Genomic DNA, 15,931 nt, shown 5'->3' with positions numbered 1-15,931 from the left:
TACCCATACAGATACAAGAAACACAGAGAACCCCATCTAGGCAAGACCAAAAATGAAACACTTCCATGGTATATCATAGTCAAAACACTAAATATACAGAACAAAGAAAAAATATTGAAAACCACAAGAGAAAAATCACAAGTTACATAAAGAATAACCAATTAGTGGCACCTGACATCTCAGCGGACTCTCTGAAAGCTAGAAGAGCCTGGAACAATACATTCCAATTTCTCAAAGACCCCAACTGCCTACTTAGACTACTGTATCCAGCAAAAATTATCTGCCATAGTTGAAGGAGGGACTAAAAACTTTCCATGATCCAAACAGCCTAAAAATTCCTATCCAACAACATTGAAAGAGCTAAACAGAATGCTACTTTGAACTAAAGAGAGGAATAAGCATAGCCAAGACACTCTAGAAAGAAAACAAATAAATCTTAGTTACTCTAAAAACAGACACAACTATGAACACACATCAGCAAAAACAAAAGAATGACTGCAATCAACACTAACTTCCCAATAAAACTCTAAATATTAGTGGACTGGATTTTTTAGTCAAAAGACACAGGCTATGTAAATGGATCAAGAAACAAAATCCACCTCTTGTTTATAAGAAACTCAGTATAGTTTTAGGGGTAGTTTCAATGCCTCAAAAGATGAAAAAAGGTATTCCAAGAAAATGAGATCAAGAACCAAGCAGGCATTGTCATTCTAATATCTGACAAATGGAATTCAAAGTAAAACTAATCAGAGAGTTAAAAAGGGACACTTAGTCCTATCAAGGAAACATTTAACCAAGATGTTACTATCCTAAATACATATGTACCACAGATTAACATTAATCCATTAATAGTAAGTGAAATAGTAAGATAAATCAGTGGTCTCTCCATTAGGCAGGTCAACTGGACATAAATTAAACAGAAAAACATTGGAATTAATTGGCATACATCAAATGGATTTAACAGATATCCCAGAATATTCCACCCAAACACCAAAAATACACATTCTACTCAGCAGCAGACAGAGGCTTTTCTGAAATCGACCACATCCTGGGACAAAAACACAAATCTTTACAAAATAAAAATACTTTTTATATCACTCCTTTATTCTATCTGACCACAATAATGTAGATGTTACCAACTGTCTTATTAAATAAGAAACACAGAGCCGATTCAGAGAAGAAAGCCAAGAGGTCAGAACTAAGAGCCTTACCCTTGCTGCTTCAGCCAAGAGAGCTCTCCGAAAAGGACCTACTTCCTGTGTGTATGTCTTTATATAGTCTTTCTGTTCTGCCTTCTCATTGGTTGTAAACCCAAACACATGACTGCCTCGTCACTGCCTGTCTGTAGAGACTTCCAGGTCTTCTATGGTTGGTATTGAGATTAAAGACCTGTGTCTCCAATGCTGGCTGTATCCTTGGACACACAGAGATCTACCTAGCTCTGTCTACCAAGTGCTGGGATTAAAGGCGTGCACCACTACTGCCACGCTTTTGCTATGGCTCTAATAGCTCTGACCCCCGGGCAACTTTATTTATTAACATACAATTAAAATCACATTTCAGTACAAATAAAATACCACCATACAATAAAACTTAAAATTAACAGCAAATTTCTAATAAAAAGACAAGCGTATGAAGATTAAACAAGTCCTTACTGAATGATGAACGGGTCAAAGAAGAAATATCTTCTATTTAGGTTAATTTAAAAAAACTTATTTTATGTATACAGTGTTCTGTCTGCCTATATCCCTGCCTGCCTGCCAGAAAAGGGCACCTGATCTTATTATAGATGGTTGTGAGCCCCCATGTAGCTTCCAGGAACTGAACTCAGGACCTCTGGAAGAGCAGTCTTAAACTCTGAGCCATCTCTCCATCCTGAGGTTAATTTTTTCAACAATGCTTTCTGTAAAAGACTTAGTTTACAGTCTTTTACACCTGTGGCCAGATCTGCATTGAAGAATTTCATGTTTTCATTCTATTTTCACTGTTTTTTTAAACTTGAATTTCTAATTGCTTATTGATAATATGAATATATTTCATTAATTTTGCATGTTTTCTTTCCATCCTACTGTTTTGCTGAACTGGTTTACTGATCCCAGAACACACTTTTTTTGTAGCTGTGTAGTAGGCTACTGAACTATAGTTATGCTGTCTCATGAAAGTACTCTTAGGAATACTAAAGAATACTAAAACCATTTTGAGTAAAACTGGTCTCTGGACCAGTCCTAAATTCCTATAAAATGTGACTCGGAGCTAAAGGTTAACTGCTTGGCCATTAACTGTTATCTCTCCATTTTTGTAAACAATTCTTGCTTTCTGTGTACAACACTATTGCAGGAGTGGGGTTGCCCTTAAAAACTCAAAGCAACTGGAGGTCAGGGCTGCTTCCCACTAATCTACTTAGGACAGTCAGCCCAGAAGTTAATAAAGACTTCATTTGACTTACTCAGACCTAGGGGAGGCCAATGAGATGATATTCGTCAGTCCCAGGAATTAACTACCACCTCTCAACTTGCCCCCTAAAACATTTTAAGGAGTCTACATGTGTGTCTGTATTCAGAACCTCTAGAGGTAAGATAAACCTAGGTTTCAGGTTAGAAAAATTAAATCTAGGTTTCAGGTTTCTGGTATGTCTGGGATGCCGTTTAGCTTTTTTAAAGTACATAGTGTCTTTTCCTGTGCTGTTTTGTTTTGTTTTGTTCTTTCCCTGTCCCAAAGTCAGTTCGATTGCCTAACACAGGACAGAGATTTTGGAGGAAACTTTTTAAATGAGTACGCTTGGGTCTAGAGAGTGGGAGCTGTAACCTAACTCCAGAGCCAGCCTTTCAATAAAGTAGAACAACATAAAATAATATTTCAGCTGGGTGGTGGTGGCACATGCTTTTAATCCCAGCACTCAGGAGGCAGAGGCAGGTGGATCTCTATGAGTTTGAGGCCAGCCTGGTCTACAGAGTGAGTTCCAGGAAAGATGCATCTGGGAGATGTTGTGGAATATTTAACTATGTAAAGATATGTTACATGTGTTTATGCTGTGGAACATTACTTTCACTGTGTAAAGGTGTGTTACATGTGTTTATGCTGTGCTTGTTTAATTAGGTAAAGATGTGTTACATTTGTTTCACATTGACTGACTACGGCATCTGATTGGGCTAATAAAAAGCTGAATGGCCACGGCTAGGCAGTAGAGGGATAGACAGGGCTGGCAGACAGAGAGAATAGCTAGGAAGAGAAATCTAGGCTCAAAACGAATGAAAGAAGGGAGGAGAAGAGGATGAGGAGAAAAGAGGGCGACCTGCCAGGGGCCACCCAGTCAGACTGACAAACACAAGAAGCAGAAAGTAAGATATACAGAAGGAAAAAAAGGCGAAAAGCCCCAAGGCAAAAGAGAAATAGGTTAATTTAAGTTAAAAGAGCTAGCAAGCAACAAGCCCAAGCTAGGCCAAGCATTCAAAACTAATAATAAGTCTCCATGTCATGATTTGGGAGCTGATTGGTGGCCTAAAAGAGAAAGTCAGGGTACAGGGGGACTCATGGAAAAAGCTAGACACAGCATAGGAATTCCTGAGTTTAGCGTCGTGGCTTTAGCATCGTGGCAGAATGCCACTGCACACCCTCTCGATCCGGCTTGTCTTGGTGACCACCGATCTGTGTCACGTTTTTTGTTAGTTTCATTTTTGTTGTCTCTGTCCCTTGCATGTGTTTCTGTGCCCCCATTCATCTTTTCCAGTTACAGGTAGGCATGGGAAAATGAACTTGGTTGGTGATCTCTCCCATATTTGGGTGCCACCACAGAGCTGCCAACTCCGTCACCTCCTGGGCCTCTAAGCTGCTCCTGACTGCCTCCTCACCAGCTAGCTTGTCTCTCAGCATCCTCCTGCAGCTCACTCTGTGTCTAACCATATAATCACTTGCCACCCCTCATCTTGCCCTGGGAGTCTCTGAGTCTCTGAGTCTCTGAGTCTCTGAGTCTCTGAGTCTCTGAGTCTCTGAGTCTCTGAGTCTCTGAGTCTCTGAGTCTCTGAGTCTCTCTCTCTCTCTCTCTCTCTCTCTCTCTCTCTCTCTCTCTCTCTCTCTCTCTCTCTCTCTCTCTCTCTCTCTCCTCCCAGTGCTCACTTCTGTAACTGGTGAGCCCAGAGTCTCTTAGTACTCATTTTCTTCTTGCTTTGATACCTGCCTCTGGTCACTAGATTCCCTTTTGCAGGGATTCAGGTGTCTTAGGTATAGATAATACTGAAATATTGTGTTTGTTTGTTTGTTTGTTTGTTTGTTTGTTTGTTTTGGGGTTTTTTTTGGTTTTTTGTTTTTGTTTTTGTTTTTTTGGTTTTTGAGACAGGGTTTCTCTGTGTAGCTTTGCGCCTGTCCTGGATCTCACTCTGTAGACCAGGCTGGCCTTAAACTCACAGAGAGCCACCTACCTCTGCCTCCCGAGTGCTGGGATTAAAAGCATGTGCCACCACCACCCAGCTGACATATTGTTTTATGTTGTTCTACTTTATTGAAAGGCTGGCTCTGGAGTTAGGTTACAGCTCCCACTCTCTAGACCCAAGTGTACTTGTTTAAAAAGTTTCCTCCACAGGAGTAGGGGTCCCCGCGTCCTCGGCAGGCCAAGCTGGTCCTGACACGGAGCGAACTGGAGGTCGGAGGCCAGCGCTTGCTGAAGCCATGCCGGATTCTTGGGACAAGGATGTGTACCCCGAGCCCCCGCGCCACACGCCGGCTCCCTCGCCACAAACCTCGCTCCCCAAGCCCCTGATCTACTTTATGAAGGCCTTCGACCTCTTCGTGGACTAGCCTGTGACCCTCGTGAGAGAGTTCATTGAGCGGCAGCACGCCAAGAACAGAATCTACTACTATCACCTGCAGTACCGAGGTGCGCCGGACCTCACAGAATGCCAAGAGGGTGACATCCCGTGTATCTATGAGGCTGAGATGCAATGGAAAAGGGACTACAAAGTTGACCAGGAAATTGTCAACACCATCCAGGAGAGGCTTAAGGCTTGTCAGCAGAGAAAAGGAGAGAGCTCAAAGCAGAACTGTGCCAAGGAACTGGAGCAGTTCACCCAGGTGGCTAAGGCCTTCCATGACCGCTATTTTGACCTGGGAGCCTATTGTTCTGCCAGAAAGTGCCTGGCAAAGCAGAAGCAGAGGATGCTGGAAGAGAGAAAACCTGCCAAGGCTGCTGCCTAAGACTCCAAGAACTCATTACATTGCAGAAATAAAATGACTGGGTGCACCCTGGGGGAAAAAAGTTTCCTCCAAAATCTCTGTCCTGTGTTAGGCAATCGACCTGACTTTGGGACAGGGAAAGAACAAAACAAAACAGCACAGGAAAAGACACTATGTACTTTAGAACAGCCAAAAAAAAAAAAATAGACTATTCCTAATAGGGATTACTGCTACTCATCTCATACTCTTTTTGGTTTTATTTAATTCTCTAAAATGTTTGCTAAAGTACAAGCTTTATCTCAAGATTTGTAAAATTATTGTGTAAACTTTCTGAACCTCAAGATTTGTAAGTTTATTGGATATGGTTTAAAAAATCTGTAAAACATGTAACAAAAGAATTAACTTAAAACTTGTAACATTGTGTGTTGATAGTTAAAAATCTTTGCATAGATAAAAGGATATGTGCCTAATGGGCTCACCTTGGAGTGAATAACAACCATGTGGCTTGCAGTTATCCTGGCTAATCTCATCATCAAGCAAACAACCATATGGCTTGCTGCCATCTTGGCTGATGGCCCCATCAAGAAGGAGGCAACCACAGGCTGGCAGCCTTCTTTGCTAGGGTTAAAGAGGATACATGCCAAGTGACTTCCCCCACCACCTTGAATAAGGTGACCACATGGTACAAACCAACTAAGGAGCCAACAGCAGGTCTCCAAGATATTTTGGATTAGGATAGATTTTTATGTGATGGTTCTTGTCCTGAGACTGAAAATAAGAAATGAGGACAGAAATAGGACTTAAAAGTAACATGTTGTAGGTAAATAAAGTATTTTTGGTTAAGGAAGAGGAGGCAGAAAGATTGTAAGAGCCCGTGGAGATGGATGACTCCAAGGAAACTTTTCCAGGTAGGACAGGAGTGATGCACATGTGAACTCACAGAAACTATGGCAGCGTGCACAGGTTCGGCACAGGTTCGGCACAGGTTCGGCTAGACAGGGCCCAGCACTAGGAGGAAGAAATAGACACAGGCTGTCGTGCCTAACCAAGAAGCTATTTCCAACTGACAGCTGCTTGCAAAGGAAAAATTAGTTCTCCACACTGGTGCCTCACTGGGTCTATCACCCATAGTTAAGGGCAGGCCTAATGGCCATCAACACAAAATGAACTCAATGGTATTTTAGGAACTTTTTGTCTCATATTGATTGAGAGAGAACATTTTTGGTTTTAGTGACCTTTTGCTTATATGTATGTACGTGTATGCACGTGTGTGCGTGCGTGCGTGTGTGTGTGTGTGTGTGTGTGTGTGTGTGTGTGTGAATGCTTATTATGCTGTGTTTAGATTTATTTGTTTGTTTGCCTGTTGATTTTCTGAAGAGAGAAAAAAAAAAGGCAGGGTCAAGCCCCTCCCCCTGCCTCAAAGCTGTGTGAGCAGGCCTTTTGGAGCCCACTACCTATGGTGTAATATAAATTCTTAACAATACATTGAAAGGGTTGAATAGTAGGAAGAGGAAGGGACATAGAAAGTAAAACACACCTCGAATAAACCCATTGCGTTTGTGTCCAATTCAGATATGTACTCTCAGCAGGTAGAGGAGTCAATTTCTATCATGGTGAGACCTTCCACACAGGGCATGAGAATCCCAATGACACTCTGGGAGATGCATGCAGAGTGTTGGAGGAGGGAGGTGTAGAAGGACAACTGCTCCTACCCACCTTATGAGACTCCCTTTACCACCACTGTCCTCCACAGCAGTCTGCAGGGAGCTTGGGTCATGAAGCCACAAGTCTCCTTTAATTGATCCTCAGAGCTTTCTCCTTCAGTTTCTATCCCAGGAGGCACCAGGACAAGCACCTGACCCTGGTCTCAGAAAGTCATAGGTATTTCTGAAGACCAATGACCTCTACACAAAGGAAGACAGAGCTTCAAAGGGACACTAAAGAGTTGGTGCTTATAAGAAAGGAGAATCTGTGGTCAGTATTGTGCTCCTTGGTGGAAGCCATCTGTCACCTGAATTCACTATGACATGGAAAGGTGAGTGAAACCTTAAATTCCACTGTGTGGCTTTTCTGGTTAACAGTGGAGGTCCAAAGCAAAAGTCTCCCTATAAAAGTGACATTTGTCCCAATGTTTGGATGTCAGCACAGACAGACAACAACTTATGTTCTCAATGAGGCCTGAGTTTGAGAAAAGAGTGCTGGGTCAGAAAACAGGTTATGATACAAAGATTTGTTTTCATGCTCCACTGTATAAATGGCAGAATAGCTAACTTCTAATCGTGATCAGAGTTTACTATGTTTGTTTTTCACCCATCCATCAAAACACTTCTTCATTCATCACCTCCAATACCAGCACTAATTTTGAAGTGAAACCAACAGATTGAGATGAATCTAAAATCTATACTGATAAATAGATAGAATTTGAATGTTTTCTTGTTTGACCACGACATTCACAAAGTATGGTGAGAAAATGCCACAGAGAGATTTTCATACCCAGTTGTCCAGAGTCCACTGTTGAGGTACAGAAAAGACTTTCACCTCCCATGGAGTTAAAAACACCAGCCCAGCCTGTAGGTGTTAGCCTTGCCTTATCTGCTACAGATCACAACAGGCATGACTGGGAGTCACCTAAAAAAACAATTTCTGCTGTGTGACCTTATGTATCAGGAAAATGGCCAAACAAAGAAGGAGAGGACTGTGATAACAGGGCTGTAAGTGTAGATGCGTCTAACAATTTTTTCTGGAAAGACCATGGGATCTGCAGACACTCCAGTTCATGTTTGTGGAGGGGATCCTCAGCAGCTTAGCTCCTGGTTGAGGCTCAGCTTCTGAAGGTTTTCAAGTCAGCCTTGTTCAGATCTTGGCTTACATACTGATATGTAGGGCTGTTGTGAATTTGCCCCCACCCAACAACCTCCCCACCTGGATACTAGATTCTCCTGTAACTGCTTGGGCACATATGGGCACACTAGCAATCAATACTAAATTCCAAAAAGAGCAGAATGGAATTATGTAAAGAGGGCTTGGGTGGGCACATATCATCTCTATGCTTCACATTGTCTGTGGGTGAGCACTTGGGAAACTTATTGATTTCTTTTTCCATCTGGATAGCAGTATTACATCTGAGTAAGGTAATATTGCCTGGTAGGCCAGCGGGAACGACAGGCATCAAACTATTGCTTGCTAAACACAGTGTGTACAAAAAAAATAATTATTGATTTATGTTTTTCCAGAAGTGCTATTCTCCTCTCTGTCATTCATGCAAATTATCCCACAGAAAATCTGTGCCTTTTGTTAGTTGGATGCACCAGTACATGGCATGCCCCAGGTGGAGGTAGCCAATGCAGGCAAAATGACAGTCTTTGGCCCCCAAATTGAGTTCCCACAGACCTCTTCTCTCTATAGTTTATCTTGTAAGATAGTACAAATACTGAGGCTCCTCCATGATACTCTACAGGGGATGCCTGGTTTGGTCCTGATGAGAAGCAGCAACTGGTACCACTTGGTGAGGAGCGCAAGGTGAAGTTAGTACTTTTCCTATGAAGAGGCACATCCTCTGCAGGGAGCTGAGACTGTGTGAAAGTCCTGTGTCTAATCCAGGCTTTGCCCATCACAGATTCATAGTCATGATGATCTTCTGATCTCCTTCCCACTGTTTGTTCTTCAAGAACAAAGCTCTTTCCAGTGTGCTAGCCAGTCTCAATGTGGACTTGGGAATCCCAGCGTTGGGCACTAGTCTGGTGTCACTAGGGGTTCCTGCTCTAGGAGCTTCAGGGTTCACAAGCAAGAGCCCTGATGGTGTCTCTGTCTCCTAGGACAGGAACTCCTTATTCATCACAACACTATAGGGTTTTACAGGTTGTCACCGCACTGTCTGTGCCCAGGCCCTGAACAAGCCCTTAATCCCTTTGCTGATAGATTAGGTTCAGACATTCATTGTAATTATTCTGTTCTTGCTTCTAAGTGTTCACAGTGGACTTGAGTAGAACATGTTATTTATTAATGTGGTTGACACAGATTTAGTCAAAAAATTCAGCACACATGTTATATGGAATCATTGATGTTTTCTTGTGTTCAGTCCAGACCATCTGCTTCTGTGAACACACTCACATTCCATCTCTCACTGCTGTAAAGTGAACGCATGAGTGTAGATATTGCCATGTGATTTCTGGAGTGGCAAAGGCATTGTGTTATGCTGTTTAGAAGACATGTCTCCACATGACCTCTCTAGTAATAATCCAGTTCCATGGAGGTCACACTCTACACTTTCTCATTGGTGCTTAAAACATGTGCTCCCGTTACTCTGAATGTATATTCCATGTGCTCTAACACACTTAAAACATTTTCACCGGGCGGTGGTGGCGCACGCCTTTAATCCTAGCACTTGGGAGGCAGAGCCAGGCGGATCTCTGTGAGTTCGAGGCCAGCCTGGGCTACCAAGTGAGTTCCAGGAAAAGGCGCAAAGCTACACAGAGAAACCCTGTCTCGAAAAACCAAAAAAAAAAAAAAAACATTTTCAAGCTAGATGCCAATGATTTAGTTAAATAAAACTTAACTAGTGAAAATAATCTTTCTTTATACTTTTCAAGGTCCATGCTTAAGGAAGTAGTTTGAATTCTTTTTTAACCATTCAATGTGTTTTACAGAATACTTCCTTTCATATAGCCCAATTCCACGAAGATGCAGAACATTTTCACGATTCAAGAAGTCTTCTCACACCATCTTATTTGGGTCACAATAATTAGGAAGTAACACAGATGTGTATTTTCTGCTACAGATCAGGTTGTGAGTGCATTTCCCTCCACATGAAAACACATAACTTCATTGTGAACCGTTACTGTGTGCATCTTAAACATTGGACTCCATCCACACTATTTTCTGTTTATATCCGGCTTTTCTGTAATACATTTTTTCTTATGAATACCACTAACTACTGTGAATAGTGTCAATCAATGCTGTTATTTGGAACAAGTCACTGCATATGTTGACGGGACATGGGTTGATATGTCGATATGTTTACACACATTCTCAGTAGATGTTTGCGTTTCTGTGACTTTGTCATCTCTGTCTTCTCAAGCTTGGAGCTCCTCTCTTCTTGTTATTTGTAAACACATGAGATGGTTGTGGAGTGTAGTCACTCATGATGCAGAGCCCTAGAACTTACGTTTCTGTCTGTCTGTGCTTGGTTCCCATTGTCCTGTCTCCCTTAACACTTCCTCACCTTTGCCATTTAGCATGTCTATTGATCATTATTCTACTAACATGGAGTTTTGTATTTCAACATATGAGAGGTAAATGTGGTATCTGTCTTTTGTGTCTGGCTTACTTTTCTTCACCTATTATTCTCCATTCCAATCCATTTTACTGTTTATAAAAGGGGATCATGCTTTTTACGGTGAATAATGTTCCATTATGCTATATATTACCACTTCTTCATCCCCTCATCCCCAGATGGATACCTAGGGTTATTCTTTTTATTTGCTAACATAATAACTTCTCCACAAAGGAGTGTTGGTGTCTCTCTGATATGCTGATTTCACTTCCTTGGGAAATAGTTTTCTGTTTTTGAAACAGTGTTTCATTACATAGCTTTGGCGGATCTGGAATTCATTTACATATACCAGTCTGGCCTTGAACTGTCCCTTTCTCCCAACAGCTGGAGTTAAAGGTATATTCCCAACATTACCAACATTTTGAAATGATGTAATTTTTAAAATAATATTTTTACTAATTCTTTGAGAATTTCATGCATTGTATTCTGATCAGGTTCACTTTCCCTCCTCTACTTCTCTCAGATACATCCCCATCTCCCTACTCACTCAACTTTTGACTCTTTCTCTTTTAAAACTCACTAGGTCCAATTTTATTGGCCACCTTCTCGTAAGTATAAGATCTACTTTGGAGTGTGGTCTGTATAGACAGATCATATCATTACATAAAACGAACTCTGGCTTCTCCAGCAGCTACCAAATGGCAACTGCTCCACTGCAAACAGTGGGACTATGTGCCCACCTCTTCCTCTTGTTGTGATTTCATCTGGTTTGCACAGATTGTGTGTATGCTGTAAAATCACTGTGAGTTCATATGTGTGTCTGCCTCACTGTTTGTAGAAAACATTCTCTTTTTGAAGTTATCTATGACCTCTTGTTCTTACAGTTTCCTTTCCTCTCCCTCTTCCATAAAGAACCCTTGCTCTTGAGGAAAGTGGTGGGATCTCCCACTTAGGTCTGAGTGCTACAATCTTATTCTGTTCACATTGACCAGATGCAGGCCTTTTGTGCTAATTGCCATCTACTGCAAGAAGAAGTTTCTCTGACAAGGTTTGAAAGATGCACTGACCTATGAGTATAGCAATAAATTATAAGGAGTTGTGTGAATGCTATGTTCATTTAGGAGAAAAATAATAATAGGTTTTCCTCTATGGCCTCTGATCTATCTAGCCACCGGCTCTTGGCCTTGTGCAGAGTTACAGGTACATGTTCCATATAGTGAAGTAGGCCTTGTATTCGGTCAAAAAGTGACTGGTTGCTCCATAACATTTGTGCCACTCCTGCACCAGTGGCCATATCTAGTCAAGCAGGTTGTTGTTGTAGCTCATATTGTTCTGAGCTTGGTGAAAATGATGACAATTTTTTTCTTCTCAAGTTTAATATTTTAAATTATTTTTCTATTCAAGATATTAAACCTCTATCAGTTGTCTATTGGTAAAGATTTTTGCCATTCCGTAGGCTGCCTCTTCACTCAAATGATGGTGTTCTTTGCTGTACAGAAGCTTTATTGTTTCATGTCACCCATTTGTCAATTATTGATATAATGCCTATGCTACCGTGCTCCTGATCAGAAAATTCTTTTCTGTGACAATGAGTCCAAGGATATTCCATACTTTCTCTTCTGTCATTTTAATGTTGAGTCTTATGCTCAGGGGAGTTTAGTTTTGTACAGGGTGAGAGATAAGGATCTTGCTTCCTTCTTCTATGTGTAACTGTCTGGTTTGACCAGCACCATTTGTTGAATTGACATCTTTTCTCTAGTGTGTATTTTCTTTTCTTTGAATTAAACCATATGTCTATAGATGTGTAGGCATATGTCTGGGTCCTCAAATAATCTTATCATTTACATTAATCTGTCATTTCTTCTCATGTGTAACATTTAGAAATCATTTAGTTATTGTCCATGCAATTAAATATTTATTGATGTGCTATAGGTAATAGGAGAATTCTACCAGACAGCAAATGTTTTTACAGTTTCAATTATTTATAAATCTTTCCCTCTAGCTCAGCCTAGGGTCAGTCTTAATCAATGCTCCTTGTACTCTGAGGGAGGTGAACCCTGAGTATTAGGACTTAATATCATTAATAGATTGTCAGTACTCTCAGAAAAGTATTTCACAATTTAAAATGTAGTTGAATTAGGTACCCAGATCCAGAAACTGCAAAGACTGTTTGAGGAATTGCTTTTGTAATTCTGTTTCTGGAAAACCAATTGCAATACCAAACTATGCACTGGCATTCTGAAGTGCCATAAATTTGAGAGTGGGGTGGAAACATGGTCAGACATAACATTGTCTGTATGATTGCAGAAGATAAATATAATATTTGAGTATCTTTGGTTTGAAATGGAGACAGCTGTAATTTTTTAAGTTCAACATTTCCTAATTAGATGTGGGAGAAAATAGATTTTAAGCCACATTATAGAAAAGATATGGGAGACAAAAATGTTATTTTTTAAATGAAGTATTAGAAGACTGGTATAGGGCAAAGTGGGACCGTGGTGAGTATGAGAGCCACTGGATTCAGTAAGTGGAACACACTTCACTGACTAATAAAGCTTGAATGTGCTTAGTCATGATACCTAATATTCTTTTATCTTGGGCACTGAAAAGGAGGTGCAAAGCAAAGAGTATTTCCAGAGAAGTAGCACTACAAATAATTGCCTCACACATATTCACAGATAGGGAAATAGTATGCTTACATATGAACTCATGAAGAAACCTATGTAAAAGGCTAATGGGTGATGTCAGATGTATCTTCTATGTCAAGCAAGTGTGTGACTTGCTGAGGACTGGGAAGAGACATAGTGAATTTGGATTAGGGAAAGGGAGTCAGTTATCATAAGGTGCACACTCTGTAGTTCTTGGGTGATAAAGGAGGAAACTGGAAATGTTGGAAATGACAAGAATCCAGAAATTGTGAAACAGCTGAAGACACTGAGAACTTGAATTATAATGTTTGGAAAGCTATAGTTGCAGGTTTTGAGGGTCAGTTGGATGAAAGATGTAAGAGGATGCAAAACGCCATGGAACAGGGATCTATTAGGGCTCTATCAAGGGCAGAGATAAAGGTAAGACAATGAGTCAGGGAGACAGAGCTGTGCTCTATAAAATAAGTGTCTTGAAACACTGGGGAGGTGATGGTAAGCTTTTAACACAAGGCCACTTAATGCACACAGGAACATCTGGAGGCCATGCAATGACTTCAGTTGTGGATGTGCTGATGTCACTGTGGTTTTTTGGATACAGAAACTTCATAAACACTCTGGGGTTTATAGGCTTAGATTTGAGAAATGATCTCTGAAGTGATATATTTAAAGTGGGTGAGAGTCAGGAGACTTTCAAACACAGGAGAACTCACAGATCACAGTAAGTAAAATTCAGAAAATGCATGCTTACTTGGCTATGGGGAATGAAACTGATCAGGTTGAGATGAGTAGAAGAGCCCCAACTCTTAATGTCAGAGGCAAAACAAGTAGTTGAGAAGCCTGTGTATAAAGGAAGATACAAGAGTGTGCATCCATCAGAAAGTTGCCATCAAATTGAAAACACCTGTAGGGGGAAGGGTACAGCTGTGTTTCCAGCACTGTCAGCAGAACACAGTGCTTTCGGGTGATAGAGAAGTAGAGCACAGGTCATAAGTGAAGGATGCTTCACTCAACCCACATGTTCAAGAACACGAGGGAGGATGAGATGGTCCTCTTGATGCAGCTCTACACAGGGAAAGTTTCTAGGTGAGAAATCAAAAGTAAATAAAATATATGTGGTTTCAAATGGTGTGGTATAGATAATAAGGGACAAGAGGCTTCCATGAAGGAAATACATTCACTCCTTCCTTTTCTGACAGCAGAGAATTTTGAGGCAATCAAGTTTGGAAAACAGATTTTGAAGTGGTAAACTGATATTTTCACAGAAGCCAACAGACACAACTGTGGAGTCAATACTCTCCACTGGGATGTTGAATCCCAACCAAACAGTAGTAACAGAGTTTGTACTGGAAGGGTTCTCAGAGCACCCTGGTCTACGGCTGCTCCTGATTGGCTGCTTCCTGTCCCTCTACACAATGGCTCTACTAGGCAACATTGTCATCATTGCTTTGGTCACCTCCAGCACTGGGCTCCACAGTCCCATGTACTTTTTCCTGTGCAACCTAGCCACCATGGATATTCTCTGCACCTCCTCCGTGCTGCCCAAGGCACTGCTTGGCCTAGTATCTGATGAAAACACCATCTCCTTCAAGGGGTGCATGACCCAGCTCTTCTTCCTTGTGTGGTCTGCATCTTCTGAGCTGCTGCTGCTCACAGTCATGGCCTATGACCGCTACATGGCCATCTGCCATCCCCTGCACTACAGCTCTAGGATGAGCCCACACCTGTGTGGGGCCCTAGCCATGGGTGTGTGGTCCATCTGTGCTCTGAATGCGTCTATCAACACTGGTCTGATGACAAGGCTGTCATTCTGTGGTCCCAAGGTCATCACCCACTTCTTCTGTGAGATCCCCCCACTTCTCCTGCTCTCCTGCAGCCCCACATATGTGAATAGTATCATGACTCTCGTGGCAGATGCCTTTTATGGAGGCATCAACTTCATCCTCACCTTACTCTCCTATGGCTACATCATCGCCAGCATTCTGCACATGCGTTCTGCTGAGGGCAAGAGGAAGGCCTTTTCTACCTGCTCTTCCCACCTCATCGTGGTCTGTGTGTACTACTCATCTGTGTTCTGTGCCTACATCAGTCCTGCTTCCAGCTACAGCCCAGAAAGAAGCAAAGTGACTTCAGTGCTGTACTCAGTGCTCAGCCCAACCCTGAACCCCCTCATCTATACACTGAGGAACAAGGATGTCAAGCTCGCCCTGGGGAGACTCTTGCCCTCTTCCTCACACTAAGTGGAGATGTGCAAGCTGTTCTTCTGGCCTGTGCTGTTCCTACACATGCTCTCCTGAGAGCATCCTCATGGAGCAGGATATACCTATTATTGTTTTAGAAAAAAAAATCTCTGATGCAAGAATTCCATTTACTATAACCTCAAAAACAACAACAAAAAAGTCTTTAGATATAATGTAAACAAAACACTCAGACTTTATTTCCTAACTAGTACAAACCATTTCAAAAGTAAAGTTTATTTAAATGGAGAGCCCATGTTTCTAGCCTGGAAAGTTTCAGTGGGTGACAATTGTGATAATCACAAAACAAAGCCCTTTCCTCCAGTGCCACCCTGTAAACATCACAGGGCTTGGTTTCAGAACTCTGCCTTAGAATCTAAACTTCAAAGTTGAGTGGTTCTCCATTTCACAGCTGCCTTCTGAGCTGTGGAAGTCAAAGCTGGGATGGAGAAAGCAGAAATCTGTGGAGCAGAGATTAAGTTTAAGCTTCAAAAATGAACTCACATGTGTGAGTCCAGCTTGCTTATGACAGTGATGACAATCGAACTCCTGGGAAAGATTAATTATTTCCGACAAAAAGTTTTGGGGAAACTAGATGAATGTCTAAATGC

The 15,931-nt window shown here is 41.5% G+C and overlaps 1 protein-coding gene and 1 pseudogene across 1 annotated transcript; both read left to right on the top strand.

The window, feature by feature from the left end:
• The first annotated feature begins 4,649 nt into the window (after positions 1-4,649).
• LOC128094684 (NADH dehydrogenase [ubiquinone] 1 beta subcomplex subunit 10-like) lies at positions 4,650-5,223 on the top strand (annotated as a pseudogene).
• Positions 5,224-14,372: 9,149 nt separating this feature from the next.
• LOC128094383 (olfactory receptor 13A1-like) lies at positions 14,373-15,323 on the top strand. Its single transcript, XM_052712734.1, has one exon. The coding sequence runs from the start codon at positions 14,391-14,393 to the stop codon at positions 15,321-15,323; it is 933 nt and encodes a 310-aa protein (XP_052568694.1). The 5' UTR covers positions 14,373-14,390.
• The last annotated feature ends 608 nt before the right edge of the window (positions 15,324-15,931 follow it).

This window comes from Peromyscus californicus, unplaced genomic scaffold (genome assembly GCF_007827085.1).
Source record: "Peromyscus californicus insignis strain IS unplaced genomic scaffold, ASM782708v3 Scaffold_4__1_contigs__length_199733344, whole genome shotgun sequence".
Taxonomy (NCBI): Eukaryota; Metazoa; Chordata; class Mammalia; order Rodentia; family Cricetidae; genus Peromyscus; species Peromyscus californicus.
Note: the sequence above shows the minus strand (reverse complement) of the source record. Positions and strands in the feature narration are given on the sequence as shown.

Excerpts from the sequence above, each read along its gene's own strand:
- LOC128094383 (XM_052712734.1), top strand. The coding sequence starts at position 14,391 with ATGTTGAATCCCAACCAAACAGTAGTAACAGAGTTTGTACTGGAAGGG.